The 19,663-nt window shown below is 41.0% G+C and overlaps 1 protein-coding gene across 3 annotated transcripts; it reads left to right on the top strand.

The window, feature by feature from the left end:
- Positions 1-1,513: 1,513 nt before the first annotated feature.
- Positions 1,514-10,322, top strand: LOC131722755 (zinc finger protein 583-like). 3 transcript variants are annotated; one of them, XM_059015826.1, is made up of 3 exons: positions 1,514-1,835; positions 3,664-3,895; positions 7,444-10,322. In XM_059015826.1, exon 3 carries the CDS (start codon positions 7,479-7,481, stop codon positions 8,580-8,582), a length of 1,104 nt encoding a protein of 367 aa, XP_058871809.1. In that variant the 5' UTR covers positions 1,514-1,835; positions 3,664-3,895; positions 7,444-7,478; the 3' UTR covers positions 8,583-10,322. The 3 variants fall into 3 exon arrangements, with proteins under 3 accessions (XP_058871809.1, XP_058871810.1, XP_058871811.1); XM_059015827.1 differs by lacking the exon at positions 3,664-3,895; XM_059015828.1 differs by lacking the exons at positions 1,514-1,835; positions 3,664-3,895 and adding an exon at positions 6,872-6,969.
- The last annotated feature ends 9,341 nt before the right edge of the window (positions 10,323-19,663 follow it).

Raw genomic sequence — 19,663 nt, 5'->3', positions numbered from 1 at the left:
GCTCTACAATGTGTTTATAAACTACAGAGCGCTGTTATATTGTATTATTTTGAAAGGTCCGGGTTGTAGTGTGGTAGGAGCGCGTTGTTTTATCCGTTCAGACACTGAGGGAGAGCAGAGAGGAGGTGAGAGAGTCTGCATGGAGCTCTACAATGTGTTTATAAACTACAGAGCGCTGTTATATTGTATTATTTTGAAAGGTCCGGGTTGTAGTGTGGTAGGAGCGCGTTGTTTTATCCGTTCAGACACTGAGGGAGAGCAGAGAGGAGGTGAGAGAGTCTGCATGGAGCTCTACAATGTGTTTATAAACTACAGAGCGCTGTTATATTGTATTATTTTGAAAGGTCCGGGTTGTAGTGTGGTAGGAGCGCGTTGTTTTATCCGTTCAGACACTGAGGGAGAGCAGAGAGGAGGTGAGAGAGTCTGCATGGAGCTCTACAATGTGTTTATAAACTACAGAGCGCTGTTATATTGTATTATTTTGAAAGGTCCGGGTTGTAGTGTGGTAGGAGCGCGTTGTTTTATCCGTTCAGACACTGAGGGAGAGCAGAGAGGAGGTGAGAGAGTCTGCATGGAGCTCTACAATGTGTTTATAAACTACAGAGCGCTGTTATATTGTATTATTTTGAAAGGTCCGGGTTGTAGTGTGGTAGGAGCGCGTTGTTTTTGTGTGTGTGTGTGTTGTATTTGTGAAGCGGCATGTCTGTGTCAGCGCGTTTGTTTTTATTTACATCCCCCGTTGCAGTCTCCGTGCCGCGGCATTCACACAGTGACGTAATAATAATAAAACAGAGACATTCCCGCGTTTATTAAAAACGTGTAATTCAGCGTTTTACAGAGCTTCACTCAGAATACAGCCTTCCAAAAATATGCATGTCTATCTGTCTATCACGAAGAAAAGTGATTGGCAAACTGCAACACTTTTAACAGTTATCTGATTATTAAAATAATACGTTTTTAGTTGATTAATTATTTTCTTCTTCATTGAGTATTTCTAGTGACTGATGAGTATCCTGTTAGTTACTGATTCTCCTTGGATACAGAGCTGATGAGTATCCTGTTAGTTACTGATTCTCCTTGGATACAGAGCTGATGAGTATCCTGTTAGTTACTGATTCTCCTTGGATACAGAGCTGATGAGTATCCTGTTAGTTACTCATTCTCCTTGGATACAGAGCTGATGAGTATCCTGTTAGTTACTGATTCTCCTCGGATACAGAGCTGATGAGTGTCCTGTTAGTTACTGATTCTCCTTGGATACAGAGCTGATGAGTATCCTGTTAGTTACTGATTCTCCTCGGATACAGAGCTGATGAGTATCCTGTTAGTTACTGATTCTCCTTGGATACAGAGCTGATGAGTATCCTGTTAGTTACTGATTCTCCTTGGATACAGAGCTGATGAGTATCCTGTTAGTTACTGATTCTCCTTGGATACAGAGCTGATGAGTATCCTGTTAGTTACTGATTCTCCTTGGATAGAGAGCTGATGAGTGTCCTGTTAGTTACTGATTCTCCTCGGATTCAGAGCTGATGAGTATCCTGTTAGTTACTGATTCTCCTCGGATACAGAGCTGATGAGTATCCTGTTAGTTACTGATTCTCCTCGGATTCAGAGCTGATGAGTATCCTGTTAGTTACTGATTCTCCTCGGATTGCTGACTTTTAATTCTCTCTCTCTCTCTCTGAAAAATAACAATATATCGACCCAGTTTAGTCTCTGTATACCTAATGTTTTATTTTATTTTACTGCAATAGTGCTAAGCATGATTTGAAGAGGCCTTAGACTACTGTCCACCTTAACGTGTGGGTCCAGTTATGTTTAGAACAACCTACGTAAGTATTTCAATGACAGTAGCCACTGATTTCTACTAAAGATTAATGAAATTGTGTATTTCCTTGAATTCCTGCCACATTGGTGTTGAAGGGCAGGTATTGTCTTAGAACAGGGGTTTTCAACCTTTTTTTGGAAACTGTACCCCTTCTGTCGGGAGGTTTCAGCTGAAGTACCCTTTACAGTTTTCGCTCACTGAATGGTACCAGTTGCAATGAAAGGCAGAATAATTTGATTAACACATTCTTTCCCATTTATTTAATATATTGTACTGGTGTATCTGGTCCGCAGCAGCACAGGATGCAGTTTAAAGCAGTGTAAACTGCTGTTTTTATTGAAGCGCTGGAACAGCAGGCTAATGGACGCTCTGTCATAAAATGGTTTAGCTCTGATAGCCAGCTCCAGGACACACTCTCACACAACTACACAACACGAACCTGAGCTGCACACAGGCAGCTCCTAAATACGGTCACGGTCCAATCGCTCAGCCCCTCGGTCCCGCGCAAACAGGTGGCTGGCGGCACTGAACACAAATCACAGTGCAGCCAACACAGACCCTCTCATACAGCTGCACTGTGCACGTGACACCCCAGGCACCTCACACAAACAGCGGAGAAGACAGGACAGCACACACACACACACACACACACACGCACACACACAGAGCAATACACTAACAGCTGCATCTGCGGTTCACTTTGAACTGCTAAACAAAGATGAAAAAATTATACACGGTGTTTTAGAGAATATATAATACTGTTAAAAAAACCATTCCTTTCTTTTACTTTCATTTTGATTTGTGTATTTCGGAGTCGTCCTGCGTACCCCCTATGACCCTTAGAAGCGGTACGTGTACCCCCGGTTAAAAACTCCTGCGTCAGAAAATGGATGGCATTAGAAATCATTATGTGAGTTTATAATTTACAAAATAAAACAGAACAGCACAGAAATCTAATAGCCGTGTGTGGCAGAGCGGTTGCAGTACTGACGTCACGGACCAGGAAGAAGCAATACAAAACAAAGGCAAAGGTAGGTAGGGGAAACGAGACGCGTTTGCGCTCAGGTTTTAATAATAAAACAAACAATAAACAAAACACTTTATACCAAACAAAAGGGCTCGATGGCCAAAAATACCTAAACAAACAAATACCGAGTGGTACAGCGATAGCAGTTGCTTCGGATGCATGATCTCATCCCAAACCGTCCTCCCATCTCTAACTCAAAGGAAAATCTCCCACTGTTAGCCTGGAGCTCGTTCTTTTAAGCTGTGGCTGGAGCCTTAATTAATTATCAATAAAACAATGACCTTATTGAGGCTCCAGCCACATTCACACAGGTTTTTAAATTAATAAACTAAACGAACAATAAAAACACGGCTTTCCCACCGTCAAATACAAATATAATAATAATACGAAATATACAAATAATAATACAGGGACGAGGTGTACCCCATCACACAGTGTTATTAATGTGCAAGAATAAACTGGATTGGTGGACTGCATAGATAATAATAAATGGAAAAAAAATAAATGGATCATTTCTGCCATCTACTGGTCGCTTTTATTAACTTTGATTCAATTATAAAATCCAGAATATTTAAATAAAAAGCTACGTTTGTGTAGAAACTGATCTTTCTGTCCTTCTTAATATGTTATAGAAATATAATTTTAATGAAGTGTATCTTTGTTGCCTTCACCAGTTGTAGTCTGATGTTATAAATTAAAACACAAAGGGAGACCTACATTCCAAAGTGATTTTTAGTATTGCTATGTGAAAGAAACACGTGTGTAAGGGAACCGAAGCAAATAATATATTAATTATATATTATAGAAGAGAACAAAGAGAGACTAACAGCACGCAGGTGACATGCAGGGAGGGGCTGACGTGTTGAGCGTGGAACTGCAAGAGAGGGGTTTAAATATGCAGTGCAGTCTAGTCTACACAGATTACCTTTCGCTGTCCGTTTGAGCTGCCTATTTACCCTGAAGAGAAGAATTGAACGGTCAGAGTGAGTGATTAGAGCACTAGAGCCGTGCTGCAGATCCTACTGACAATACCTGAAGTAAGCTTCGCTATCTTTTTATTCATCTTTTAAATCCACTCGTGTCTTACTGTAACTGAACAGTTAATGTGTTGCTTGGCAGGATTGTAATTGTGTGGAATGCTTTGTTTATTATGAATATATGTTTGAAATGATTTAGTAACAGTAAATATTTCACACAGATGTTGTAAGATCTTAGTTTGTAACACAAGCACGTAATATTTGTGGCATGTAACTTTTGTCTATGAACAGTTAAATTCCTGATGCTCCTCCAGATGTTGTTTTTAGGACTCTGTTAACAGAACAATTCTACCCATTTCAAAGTTAGGTTAATTACATTAAATGCCTTATTAAATGTCACAAGCACCCATGAGAGTTACAAAGTATTTATCCTCATCATTGGTCTTTCTGGTTGTTTGATTGAAAGTATAAAAACAACTAAAGGAAATGCTTTCTTGAGACTGAAGGTGACATAGAGAACAGACAGCAATACTTAATTGCCTATCAAGTACGAAATATGACCATTACCTCATGGGTATTCATCCTTAAAGACCCAGTAACCCAGTAACCTGAATAGACCCAGTAACCTGAATAGATTCAGTCATGCCCGTCCCGAGGGCATAAATAGGCTGCATGCACAGATCTCAATATCATTTTTCATCCGACCTGATCGAGAGAGATAAGTGTTGAATGTACTGTTATCTGCTTATTTGCTTGTGTAATTACACTGTTAATGTGATTATAATTAGATGCTGTTTACATGATTATAGTCATTGCTAGTTACACGTACTGTGCACTCAGCCGTGGTTTTCGTTAGTCCCTCAGGGGCCTTGTGCTCCATGTGAAGCTGGCGGCTCCGTCGCCCCTTCCCCGGGATCGAGTAACCTTAAGTCGGGTACTTGTGTTCTCTCTCAGGCTGCTAGCTTCGTTGAAAATAAAAATGTTATTTTGTTAGGGAATTTAGCAGTGTGGGCATTGGACTCTTGACTGGAGGGTCGTGGGTTCAATCCCTGGTAGGGGACACTGCTGCTGTACCCTTGAGCAAGGTACTTTACCTAGATTGCTCCAGTAAAAACCCAACTGTATAAATGGGTAATTGTATGTAAAAAAACAATGTGATATCTTGTAACAATTGTAAGTCGCCCTGGATAAGGGCGTCTGCTAAGAAATAAATAAATAAATAAATAAATAATTGAGTGTTCACTGTTGCAGTGCCATTTCGAAGGCTGTCACGGCTCTGACAGCTGGCTTTCCCCAGTCTTACGACTGTGTCGGTTTGCCAGAAGCGCTATAGGTTGGCACTCCTATAGTCTGCTTAATTGTAACTGTAGGTCCAGGCCTACTCCATTCCCACTGGTACAAATCTGTACAATGAACAAGGTTATCACTCTGATTCACTACGCAGTCGCTAGGCTAGCTCTGCGTCGGGTCTGATTGCTTGCAGTCTTTCCCGCAGTGTTTCGTGCTGCCTTGGGCTCTGACAGCCGGCTTTCCCCAGTCTTAGGGCTGTGTTGGTTTGACAAAAGCTATATAGGTGGGCAGCCTTATATAATGCTTCTGCAGTAACTGTGGGTCACAGACCTGCTCCGTTCCTGACACAGTATACGTACAAAACAGTGAACGAGGTTACTGCACTGGGGTACCCGAATTGTACGAAGTGTACCACTGAACCGGACCGTACCTAAGGTACTGGACCGAGTTTAAAACCACCGAGTGTTGAACCACCACCGAACGGTACTATATAGAGCGTACCACCACCGAGTAGAACACTCACTGAACTGTGCCTTGCAAGGTACTTTACAGTCACTGTGCGGCTGGGAGCCGATCGGGTCATTTTGGTTCATTTTACTGTCTGCTCGGTTCCACCTCGGTTCATCACCACCATTCAGACTCGGTTAAAAAGGGGGTATTGTGATGCACAACAGTGACACCATCTCTGATCCAAGACCAGCGGACGCTTTCAGTTTCGACTTGTGCTGTTTTATATATTTTTTAAATACAGTACTTTGCTACATGTGCTGTTTGACTGCAGCTTCTAGCGGCAAGTGCTACAAAGTACTAATATATATTAGTAGAGAGAGAGATAGGTAAGCGCCGGCTTGAGCAGATTGAAGCAGCAGTTGTCACAGAGTTTACTGCTTGCTGCATGCCAGGGTTTTACCCTTGTGACATTTGCAAGGCCAATCTCTCAGTAGAGGATAAGCACGACAGTTGCTCTTCCTCTTTGGGACCGGAGCATGCAAAGGGCCACTCGCAGGCCGCGGATTCTGTGAGTTCTGCACGTCCTTCTCTCGGCATACGCTAGATAAACGGGTGTCTCGCAGCTCCGTGAAGTGGTCCACGGCTTTACCACTTTGACAGGGCTCCCCAGCATCATCCCTTAAGGGGTTGGCTACATCCTCGTCTGAGGGCGCTGTGCCATGGGAGAGCAGGAGAGTTGAACGAGTGGCATGGTCTTCCTCATCATCCTCTGCCTTTCCTCCCCTCCTCATGTTTCTAAAAAGAGGAGAAAAGGTCACCGGTCTCATAGATCAGTGGACTCTGAAAATCTGGACAAGCTCTGGGAAGCTGATTCCCAGCAAGGCACAGTACTGGCTCAGCTGTTGCGTGAACACACTGCTCCACCAGCCCCCTCTGTTCTCTTGGAGCAACAAGGGGCACCAAGCACAGGCTCGCAACTAGACAATCTGCTTTCCATTGCCGCCTCTGAGGAGATGGGCGATCCAGAGTTACCCTCTTTGGATCACCCAGTGCCAGTGGCTCACCCGTCTCTGTCAGCAGAGCTTCTGTCTCTGACAGTAGTGACATTCCAGAGGCTTATGGGCTTTATGGCAGTAGCTTCCCAGACCTTTCCTTTGAGTCTTTTCCACATGCGCCTTCTCCAAGCCTGGTTCAAAAACAGGGTTTTTCAGCCCACATTGAACCATGTCCGCCTGCTGACAGTGTCTCGGCACTGTCTGGAGGGACTTTCCAAGTGGGCACATCCTGCACGCCTGCGCTTATCGGCTGAATGTCGTGGATCCACAAATCCCTGGGTTTGGAACAAGAGTGTTAAGGGCGGCCTCGAGCTCGACCCTTACAGCAAAAACACAGAGGTGAGTTCTCCCTCAAATCTTTTAGCTCCAGCTACTTGTGCTGAGGGTTCCTAATGGTAGCGCGCAAGGCGGCCTGGGTCGAGCTTGTGGCATTCCAGTTGTCTGCATCAATTGCCTTGTAACAACTTTGGTATGTCTACCCTTTAGGTAATGGTTACATTTCATACTTGATAGGGAATGTTAGGTTATTATCATAACCCTGGTTCCCTGAATAGAAATGTAACCATTAACCTTCAAGGTCACTGCATCTATGATTGCAGCAGTCTTGAAGGAAAAATGATATTGAGATCTGTGCATGCAGTCTATTTATGCCCTCGGGACGGGCATGACTGCATCACAGGCTTTGATGAGCAGTCTTTGTTAGATCTATTCAGGTTACAGTGTCTTTAAGGATAAATTCCCATGAGGTAATGGTTACATTTCTATTTGAGAGAAACAGGGTTATGATAGTAATCTAACGTTTTATGTTTTCAGGACTGCCTTATCTTGGTGAAAGTGAAGGAACAAAGATGGAATCTGTTTACATTAAACAGGAGGAGGTTGTGGAACTGGCACCTATCTGCATTAAACAGGAGATGCCTGAACTGGAGCCTGTCCACATTAAAGAAGAGACTGAACTGGAGCCTGTCCACATGAAAGAAGAGACTGAACTGGAGCCTGTCCACATTAAAGAAGAGACTGAACTGGAGCCTGTCCACATTAAAGAAGACACTGAACTGGAGCCTGTCCACATTAAAGAAGAGACTGAACTAGAGCCTGTCCACATTAAAGAAGAAGACAATGAACTGGAGCCTGTCCACATTAAAGAGGAGACTGAACTGGAGCCTGTCCACATTAAAGAAGAAGACAATGAACTGGAGCCTGTCCACATTAAAGAAGAGCCTGAACTGGAGCCTGTCCACATTAAAGAAGAGCCTGAACTGGAGCCTGTCCACATTAAAGAAGAGGAGACTGAACTGGAGCCTGTCCACATTAAAGAAAAGACTGAACTGGAGTCTTTCTGCATTGAAGAGGAGTCTATTGACTTGCTGTTTAAGGATTCAGAAAACACATCCCTGCCAAAGATATCACATCAATGTACTGAATGTGGGAAGAACTTCAGTCAGTTAAGAAGCCTAAAAAGACACCAGAGAATTCATACTGGAGAGAAGCTGCATCACTGCAGTGACTGTGGGAAGAGCTTCAGTCAGTCAGGACACCTAAAATCACACCAGCGAACTCACACTGGAGAGAAGCCGCATCACTGTGCTGACTGTGGGAAGAGCTTCATTCGGTTAGGAAACCTAAAACAACACCAGCGAATTCACACTGGAGAGAAGCCATACCACTGTTCTGAATGTGGAGATTGCTTCAGTATGTCAGGAAGCCTAAAAAGACACCAGCGAATTCACAGTGGAAAGAAGCCGTATCATTGTGTTAAATGTGGGAAGAGTTTCAGTCTCTCAGGAAACCTAAAAAGACACCAGAGAATTCACGCTGGAGAGAGGCCGCATCACTGCTCTGACTGTGGGAAGAGCTTCAGTCAGTTAGGACACCTAAAATCACACCAGCAAACTCACACTGGAGAGAAGCCACATCACTGCTTTGACTGTGGGAAGAGCTTCAGTCGGTAAGGAAGCTTAAAAAACACAGGTGAATTCACACTGGAGGGAAGCTATATCACTGCACTGATGGTGGGAAGCGCTTCATTCAGTTAGGAAGCCTAAAACAACACCAGAAAATTCACAGTGGAAAGAAGCAGTATCACTGTACAAAATGTGGCAATACATTTGCTTTCTGTGGTTAAGTGAAAAGACATAAATGCCAGTTTTGAAAATGCAGATGAAGCTGATAGAAATCAATATTCCAGGCAGTGTTACAATGGTCCTTGTTTTCGGTCCTTCCAGTCCAGGTCTTTGCTTCAACCAGATTGTAGATTCATGAATCAACCTTCTTATAAATCATTCAGGACCTAATTGGAAGCGAGGACCACTGCTTTATACCAATCAAACCTGTGTGATGCTCCAGTGATATTTTTTGAAAGGAATCCTGTCTATGTGCCAGCCTAAGGGTGTTTAATCATGCTTTAGCATAAATGTGAGAATGAGTGTGTGCCAAAGCAGCTGTGCTTGCATTTTAATCAGTAGTATAAGTAGGCTATGACTACCTGCAACCTTTATGAATTGTGTATGAACCTGAATATGGTTACTATTATGGGCGGTATCAATTTCATTAATAGGGGTAATGAATACTACATGAATAACATCATGAATAAGGGCCGGCATGACGACATGAATAGGCCACATGGTTATGTTTGAATGCAGGTCCTGTTTACAGTCGGTTTTACAAGCAGCTCAAAAGCGAGGCAACATCCCACCAATATGCATTTTTATGTGTGGTCGGATTGGCAGGCTCATCAAACCATGTGAATGGGGTAGCATTTGGCTGAATACTTTTAATATACCTGTATCTCAAAAAGTATAGCAAATTAAGGAACCACACTTGGCATACACATAGTCCCAGGGGTGTAGATGTGCAGCGGGGTATTAATATTTTTTGGGGATCCTAGTTTTACAGAAACTGAACCCCAAAGATAACGGTCTGACGTCACTGCTGCCTGACGTTGTTGCTAGGCAGGGACTTGCGACTGTTCCATTGCACAGAATAGGGAGACATGGAATATATAGTTCAGCACACACGGGTCACATCTGCGTTTCTGTCTGGATTAAAACTGGTAATCTGTGATAATATTTTTTTATTTGTTTGTGCCTTCAACACTGGGGAAACTAATAATAATTTGTTAATTTATGAAATACGATTTTCATTTTCCCCTCTCTCTTTTGTTGTTATGGTACGGTCAGGAGTTCAATGATACCGTTCCATTCCACAAATAAATCTATGCTGCTGTCAGTATTAAAACTGTTAAGAAATTCTCTGTGCTATTAAATAATAAAATGAAAGTGACCCTGTGTGTAGTGTTACTTATTATACAATTGGATTAAACTGGTGGGGGTGCAGCCTCTAGCATGTATCAGGGCAGCAGTGTGGAGTAGTGGTTAGGGCTCTGGACTCTTGACCAGAGGGTCGTGGGTTCAATCCCCAGTGGGGACACTGCTGCTGTACCCTTGAGCAAGGTACTTTACCTAGATTGCTCCAGTAAAAACCCAACTGTATGAATGGGTAATTGTATGTAAAAAATAATGTGATATCTTGTAACAATTGTAAGTCGCCCTGGATAAGGGCGTCAGCTAAGAAATAAATAATAATAATAATAATAGTACAGCAACTGCAAGCAATGACACTGTTACAGTACAGATTTCTGTCAGAGGTACTGATGTGCACATTTAGCAAAGTTGAACAATAACAAAATGTTAGCTGACAACAAGACATAAATGATAACATGCTCCTATCTACAGTTTTTAAAAGAACATTCCGAAATGAAAAGGGAAATACAATCGACTCGAGAAGCTGTTTTGGATTATTACAGTAATTACATGGTTATTTGTGCACTGTAATCTAAAGAGAAAAAATATATTTTAAAAAGAAACAAATGGGGGGCCTGTGTCTTCATTTTATTTTAGTAACAGGTTAAACAACTGAAGGTATAGTAATTGCCCTGTTTATTGTTCAATAGAAATGTCTTCATAAAAATAGGGTTACAGCTCAGTAGAGAAGAGAAGTCTTTACCCTGGGTTCACACAGTGAATTCTTGAAGGGTCCTTGAATAACACACCATATTGAGCGTGGCCCGATCAGGAATTGACAAACCTTGAGATAAGCAAAACATACAATGCAGCAAGGGGAGAGAATCTCATTGACACGGCCATTTGGACACACTCTATATACAGAGGCTTGCTGCTATTTGATTTCATTTTGACACACTCCATATACAGAGGCTTGCTGCTATTCAATTTCATTTGGACACACTCCATATACAGAGGCTTGCTGCTATTCAATTTCATTTGGACACACTCCATATACAGAGGCTTGCTGCTATTCAATTTCATTTGGACACACTCCATATACAGAGGCTTGCTGCTATTCGATTTCATTTTGACACACTCCATATACAGAGGTTTGCTGATAGTCGATTTCATTTTGACACACTCCATATACAGAGGCTTGCTGCTATTCGATTTCATTTTGACACACTCCATATACAGAGGCTTGCTGCTATTCGATTTCATTTTGACACACTCCATATACAGAGGCTTGCTGCTATTCAATTTCATTTGGCCACACTCCATATACAGAGGCTTGCTGCTATTCGATTTCATTTTGACACACTCCATATACAGAGGCTTGCTGCTATTCGATTTCATTTTGACACACTCCATATACAAAGGCTTGCTGCTATTCGATTTCATTTTGACACACTCCATATACAGAGGCTTGCTGCTATTCGATTTCATTTTGACACACTCCATTTACAGAGGCTTGCTGCTATTCGATTTCATTTTGACACACTCCATATACAGAGGCTTGCTGCTATTCGATTTCATTTTGACACACTCCATATACAGAGGCTTGCTGCTATTTGATTTCATTTTGACACACTCCATATACAGAGGCTTGCTGATAGTCGATTTCATTTTGACACACTCCATATACAGAGGCTTGCTGCTATTTGATTTCATTTTGACACACTCCATATACAGAGGCTTGCTGATAGTCGATTTCATTTTGACACACTCCATATACAGAGGCTTGCTGATAGTCGATTTCATTTTGACACACTCCATATACAGAGGCTTGCTGCTATTCAATTTCATTTTGACACACTCCATATACAGAGGCTTGCTGCTATTCGATTTCATTTGGACACACTCCATATACAGAGGCTTGCTGCTATTTGATTTCATTTGGACACACTCCATATACAGAGGTTTGCTGATAGTCGATTTCATTTTGACACACTCCATATACAGAGGCTTGCTGCTATTCGATTTCATTTTGACACACTCCATATACAGAGGCTTGCTGCTATTCGATTTCATTTTGACACACTCCACATACACAGGTTTGCTGATAGTCGATTTCATTTGGACACACTCCATTTACAGAGGCTTGCTGCTATTCGATTTCATTTTGACACACTCCATATACAGAGGCTTGCTGCTATTCAATTTCATTTTGACACACTCCACATACACAGGTTTGCTGCTGTTTGATTTCATTTTGACACACTCCATATACAGAGGCTTGCTGCTATTCGATTTCATTTTGACACACTCCATATACAGAGGCTTGCTGCTATTCGATTTCATTTTGACACACTCCATATACAGAGGCTTGCTGCTATTCGATTTCATTTTGACACACTCCATATACAGAGGCTTGCTGCTATTCGATTTCATTTTGACACACTCCATATACAGAGGCTTGCTGCTATTCAATTTCATTTGGCCACACTCCATATACAGAGGCTTGCTGCTATTCAATTTCATTTTGACACACTCCATATACAGAGGCTTGCTGCTATTCGATTTCATTTTGACACACTCCATATACAGAGGCTTGCTGCTATTTGATTTCATTTTGACACACTCCATATACAGAGGCTTGCTGATAGTCGATTTCATTTTGACACACTCCATATACAGAGGCTTGCTGCTATTCGATTTCATTTTGACACACTCCATATACAGAGGCTTGCTGCTATTCGATTTCATTTTGACACACTCCATATACAGAGGCTTGCTGCTATTTGATTTCATTTTGACACACTCCATATACAGAGGCTTGCTGATAGTCGATTTCATTTTGACACACTCCATATACAGAGGCTTGCTGCTATTTGATTTCATTTTGACACACTCCATATACAGAGGCTTGCTGATAGTCGATTTCATTTTGACACACTCCATATACAGAGGCTTGCTGATAGTCGATTTCATTTTGACACACTCCATATACAGAGGCTTGCTGCTAGTCGATTTCATTTTGACACACTCCATATACAGAGGCTTGCTGCTATTCGATTTCATTTGGACACACTCCATATACAGAGGCTTGCTGCTATTTGATTTCATTTGGACACACTCCATATACAGAGGTTTGCTGATAGTCGATTTCATTTTGACACACTCCATATACAGAGGCTTGCTGCTATTCGATTTCATTTTGACACACTCCATATACAGAGGCTTGCTGCTATTCGATTTCATTTTGACACACTCCACATACACAGGTTTGCTGATAGTCGATTTCATTTGGACACACTCCATTTACAGAGGCTTGCTGCTATTCGATTTCATTTTGACACACTCCATATACAGAGGCTTGCTGCTATTCAATTTCATTTTGACACACTCCATATACACAGGTTTGCTGCTGTTTGATTTCATTTTGACACACTCCATATACAGAGGCTTGCTGCTATTCGATTTCATTTTGACACACTCCATATACAGAGGCTTGCTGCTATTCGATTTCATTTTGACACACTCCATATACAGAGGCTTGCTGCTATTCGATTTCATTTTGACACACTCCATATACAGAGGCTTGCTGCTATTCGATTTCATTTTGACACACTCCATATACAGAGGCTTGCTGCTATTCAATTTCATTTGGCCACACTCCATATACAGAGGCTTGCTGCTATTCAATTTCATTTTGACACACTCCATATACAGAGGCTTGCTGCTATTCGATTTCATTTTGACACACTCCATATACAGAGGCTTGCTGCTATTCAATTTCATTTTGACACACTCCATATACAGAGGCTTGCTGCTATTCGATTTCATTTTGACACACTCCATATACAGAGGCTTGCTGATAGTCTATTTCATTTTGACACACTCCATATACAGAGGCTTGCTGCTATTCAATTTCATTTTGACACACTCCATATGCAGAGGCTTGCTGCTATTCGATTTCATTTGGACACACTCCATATACAGAGGCTTGCTGCTATTCAATTTCATTTTGACACACTCCATATACAGAGGTTTGCTGATAGTCGATTTCATTTTGACACACTCCATATACAGAGGTTTGCTGCTATTTGATTTCATTTTGACACTCCATATACAGAGGCTTGCTGCTATTCAATTTCATTTTGACACACTCCATATACAGAGGCTTGCTGCTATTCGATTTCATTTGGACACACTCCATATACAGAGGCTTGCTGCTATTTGATTTCATTTGGACACACTCCATATACAGAGGTTTGCTGATAGTCGATTTCATTTTGACACACTCCATATACAGAGGTTTGCTGCTATTTGATTTCATTTTGACACTCCATATACAGAGGCTTGCTGCTATTCAATTTCATTTTGACACACTCCATATACAGAGGCTTGCTGCTATTCGATTTCATTTTGACACACTCCATATACAGAGGCTTGCTGCTATTCGATTTCATTTTGACACACTCCACATACACAGGTTTGCTGATAGTCGATTTCATTTGGACACACTCCATTTACAGAGGCTTGCTGCTATTCGATTTCATTTTGACACACTCCATATACAGAGGCTTGCTGCTATTCAATTTCATTTTGACACACTCCATATACAGAGGCTTGCTGCTGTTTGATTTCATTTTGACACACTCCATATACAGAGGCTTGCTGCTATTCGATTTCATTTTGACACACTCCATATACAGAGGCTTGCTGCTATTCGATTTCATTTTGACACACTCCATATACAGAGGCTTGCTGCTATTCGATTTCATTTTGACACACTCCATATACAGAGGCTTGCTGCTATTCGATTTCATTTTGACACACTCCATATACAGAGGCTTGCTGCTATTCAATTTCATTTGGCCACACTCCATATACAGAGGCTTGCCGATAGTCGATTTCATTTGGACACACTCCATATACAGAGGCTTGCTGCTATTCAATTTCATTTTGACACACTCCATATACAGAGGCTTGCTGCTATTCGATTTCATTTTGACACACTCCATATACAGAGGCTTGCTGCTATTCAATTTCATTTTGACACACTCCATATACAGAGGCTTGCTGCTATTCGATTTCATTTTGACACACTCCATATACAGAGGCTTGCTGATAGTCTATTTCATTTTGACACACTCCATATACAGAGGCTTGCTGCTATTCGATTTCATTTTGACACACTCCATATACAGAGGCTTGCTGCTATTCAATTTCATTTTGACACACTCCATATGCAGAGGCTTGCTGCTATTCGATTTCATTTGGACACACTCCATATACAGAGGCTTGCTGCTATTCAATTTCATTTTGACACACTCCATATACAGAGGTTTGCTGATAGTCGATTTCATTTTGACACACTCCATATACAGAGGTTTGCTGCTATTTGATTTCATTTTGACACTCCATATACAGAGGCTTGCTGCTATTCAATTTCATTTTGACACACTCCATATACAGAGGCTTGCTGCTATTCGATTTCATTTTGACACACTCCATATACAGAGGCTTGCTGCTATTCGATTTCATTTTGACACACTCCACATACACAGGTTTGCTGATAGTCGATTTCATTTTGACACACTCCATATACAGAGGCTTGCTGCTATTCAATTTCATTTTGACACACTCCATATACAGAGGCTTGCTGATAGTCGATTTCATTTTGACACACTCCATATACAGAGGCTTGCTGCTATTCAATTTCATTTTGACACACTCCATATACAGAGGCTTGCTGCTATTTGATTTCATTTTGACACACTCCATATACAGAGGCTTGCTGCTATTCGATTTCATTTGGACACACTCCATATACAGAGGCTTGCTGCTATTTGATTTCATTTTGACACACTCCATTTACACAGGTTTGCTGATAGTCAATTTCATTTTGACACACTCCATATACAGAGGCTTGCTGCTATTCGATTTCATTTGGACACACTCCATATACAGAGGCTTGCTGATAATCGATTTCATTTTGACACACTCCATATACAGAGGCTTGCTGATAATCGATTTCATTTTGACACAATCCATATACAGAGGCTTGCTGCTATTCAATTTCATTTTGACACACTCCATATACAGAGGCTTGCTGCTATTTGATTTCATTTTGACACTCCATATACAGAGGTTTGCTGATAGTCGATTTCATTTTGACACACTCCATATACAGAGACTTGCTGCTATTCGATTTCATTTTGACACACTCCATATACAGAGGCTTGCTGCTATTCGATTTCATTTTGACACACTCCATATACAGAGGTTTGCTGCTATTCAATTTCATTTTGACACACTCCATATACAATGGCTTGCTGCTATTCAATTTCATTTTGACACACTCCATATACAGAGGTTTGCTGATAGTCGATTTCATTTTAACACACTCCATATACAGAGGCTTGCTGCTATTCAATTTCATTTTGACACACTCCATATACAGAGGCTTGCTGCTATTCAATTTCATTTGGACACACTCCATATACAGAGGCTTGCTGCTCTTCAGTTTCATTTTGACACACTCCATATACAGAGGCTTGCTGATAGTCAATTTCATTTGGACACACTCCATATACAGAGGCTTGCTGCTATTCGATTTCATTTGGACACACTCCATATACAGAGGCTTGCTGCTATTCAATTTCATTTTGACACACTCCATATACAGAGGCTTGCTGCTATTCGATTTCATTTGGACACACTCCATATACAGAGGTTTGCTGATAATCGATTTCATTTTGACACACTCCATATACAGAGGCTTGCTGCTATTTGATTTCATTTGGACACACTCCATATACAGAGGCTTGCTGCTATTTGATTTCATTTTGACACACTCCATATACATAGGCTTGCTGATAGTCGATTTCATTTTGACACACTCCATATACAGAGGCTTGCTGCTATTCAATTTCATTTGGACACACTCCATATACAGAGGCTTGCTGCTATTCAATTTCATTTTGACACACTCCATATACAGAGGCTTGCTGCTATTCGATTTCATTTGGACACACTCCATATACAGAGGCTTGCTGATAGTCGATTTCATTTTGACACACTCCATATACAGAGGCTTGCTGCTATTCAATTTCATTTTGACACACTCCATATACAGAGGCTTGCTGCTGTTTGATTTCATTTTGACACACTCCATATACAGAGGCTTGCTGCTATTCGATTTCATTTTGACACACTCCATATACAGAGGCTTGCTGCTATTCGATTTCATTTTGACACACTCCATATACAGAGGCTTGCTGCTATTCGATTTCATTTTGACACACTCCATATACAGAGGCTTGCTGCTATTCAATTTCATTTGGCCACACTCCATATACAGAGGCTTGCTGCTATTCAATTTCATTTTGACACACTCCATATACAGAGGCTTGCTGCTATTCGATTTCATTTTGACACACTCCATATACAGAGGCTTGCTGCTATTCAATTTCATTTTGACACACTCCATATACAGAGGCTTGCTGCTATTCGATTTCATTTTGACACACTCCATATACAGAGGCTTGCTGATAGTCTATTTCATTTTGACACACTCCATATACAGAGGCTTGCTGCTATTCAATTTCATTTTGACACACTCCATATGCAGAGGCTTGCTGCTATTCGATTTCATTTGGACACACTCCATATACAGAGGCTTGCTGCTATTCAATTTCATTTTGACACACTCCATATACAGAGGTTTGCTGATAGTCGATTTCATTTTGACACACTCCATATACAGAGGCTTGCTGCTATTCGATTTCATTTTGACACACTCCATATACAGAGGCTTGCTGATAGTCGATTTCATATTGACACACTCCATATACAGAGGCTTGCTGCTATTCAATTTCATTTTGACACACTCCATATACAGAGGCTTGCTGCTATTTGATTTCATTTTGACACACTCCATATACAGAGGCTTGATGCTATTCGATTTCATTTGGACACACTCCATATACAGAGGCTTGCTGCTATTTGATTTCATTTTGACACACTCCATTTACACAGGTTTGCTGATAGTCAATTTCATTTTGACACACTCCATATACAGAGGCTTGCTGCTATTCGATTTCATTTGGACACACTCCATATACAGAGGCTTGCTGATAATCGATTTCATTTTGACACACTCCATATACAGAGGCTTGCTGATAATCGATTTCATTTTGACACACTCCATATACAGAGGCTTGCTGCTATTCAATTTCATTTTGACACACTCCATATACAGATGCTTGCTGCTATTTGATTTCATTTTGACACTCCATATACAGAGGTTTGCTGATAGTCGATTTCATTTTGACACACTCCATATACAGAGACTTGCTGCTATTCGATTTCATTTTGACACACTCCATATACAGAGGCTTGCTGCTATTCGATTTCATTTTGACACACTCCATATACAGAGGCTTGCTGTTATTGGATTTCATTTTGACACACTCCATATACAGAGGCTTGCTGCTATTCGATTTCATTTTGACACACTCCATATACAATGGCTTGCTGCTATTCAATTTCATTTTGACACACTCCATATACAGAGGCTTGCTGATAGTCGATTTCATTTTAACACACTCCATATGCAGAGGCTTGCTGCTATTCGATTTCATTTTGACACACTCCAATACAATGGCTTGCTGCTATTCAATTTCATTTTGACACACTCCATATACAGAGGTTTGCTGATAGTCGATTTCATTTTAACACACTCCATATACAGAGGCTTGCTGCTATTCAATTTCATTTTGACACACTCCATATACAGAGGCTTGCTGCTATTCAATTTCATTTGGACACACTCCATATACAGAGGCTTGCTGCTCTTCAGTTTCATTTTGACACACTCCATATACAGAGGCTTGCTGATAGTCAATTTCATTTGGACACACTCCATATACAGAGGCTTGCTGCTATTCGATTTCATTTGGACACACTCCATATACAGAGGCTTGCTGCTATTCAATTTCATTTTGACAGAATCCATATACATAGGCTTGCTGCTATTCAATTTCATTTTGACACACTCCATATACAGAGGCTTGCTGCTATTCGATTTCATTTGGACACACTCCATATACAGAGGTTTGCTGATAATCGATTTCATTTTGACACACTCCATATACAGACGCTTGCTGCTATTTGATTTCATTTGGACACACTCCATATACAGAGGCTTGCTGTTATTGGATTTCATTTTGACACACTCCATATACAGAGGCTTGCTGCTATTCGATTTCATTTTGACACACTCCATATACAGAGGTTTGCTGATAATCGATTTCATTTTGACACACTCCATATACAGATGCTTGCTGCTATTTGATTTCATTTTGACACACTCCATATACATAGGCTTGCTGATAGTCGAATTCATTTTGACACACTCCATATACAGAGGCTTGCTGCTATTCAATTTCATTTGGACACACTCCATATACAGAGGCTTGCTGCTATTCAATTTCATTTTGACACACTCCATATACAGAGGCTTGCTGCTATTCGATTTCATTTGGACACACTCCATATACAGAGGCTTGCTGATAGTCGATTTCATTTTGACACACTCCATATACAGAGGCTTGCTGGTATTTGATTTCATTTTGACACACTCCATATACAGAGGCTTGCTGCTATTCAATTTCATTTTGACACACTCCATATACAGAGGATTGCTGCTATTCGATTTCATTTGGACACACTCCATATACAGAGGCTTGCTGCTATTCGATTTCATTTTGACACACTCCATATACAGAGGCTTGCTGCTA

The sequence above is a fragment of the Acipenser ruthenus genome, chromosome 51 (assembly GCF_902713425.1).
Source record: "Acipenser ruthenus chromosome 51, fAciRut3.2 maternal haplotype, whole genome shotgun sequence".
Lineage (NCBI taxonomy): Eukaryota > Metazoa > Chordata > Actinopteri > Acipenseriformes > Acipenseridae > Acipenser > Acipenser ruthenus.
This window is presented reverse-complemented; position numbering and strand designations above follow the sequence as displayed.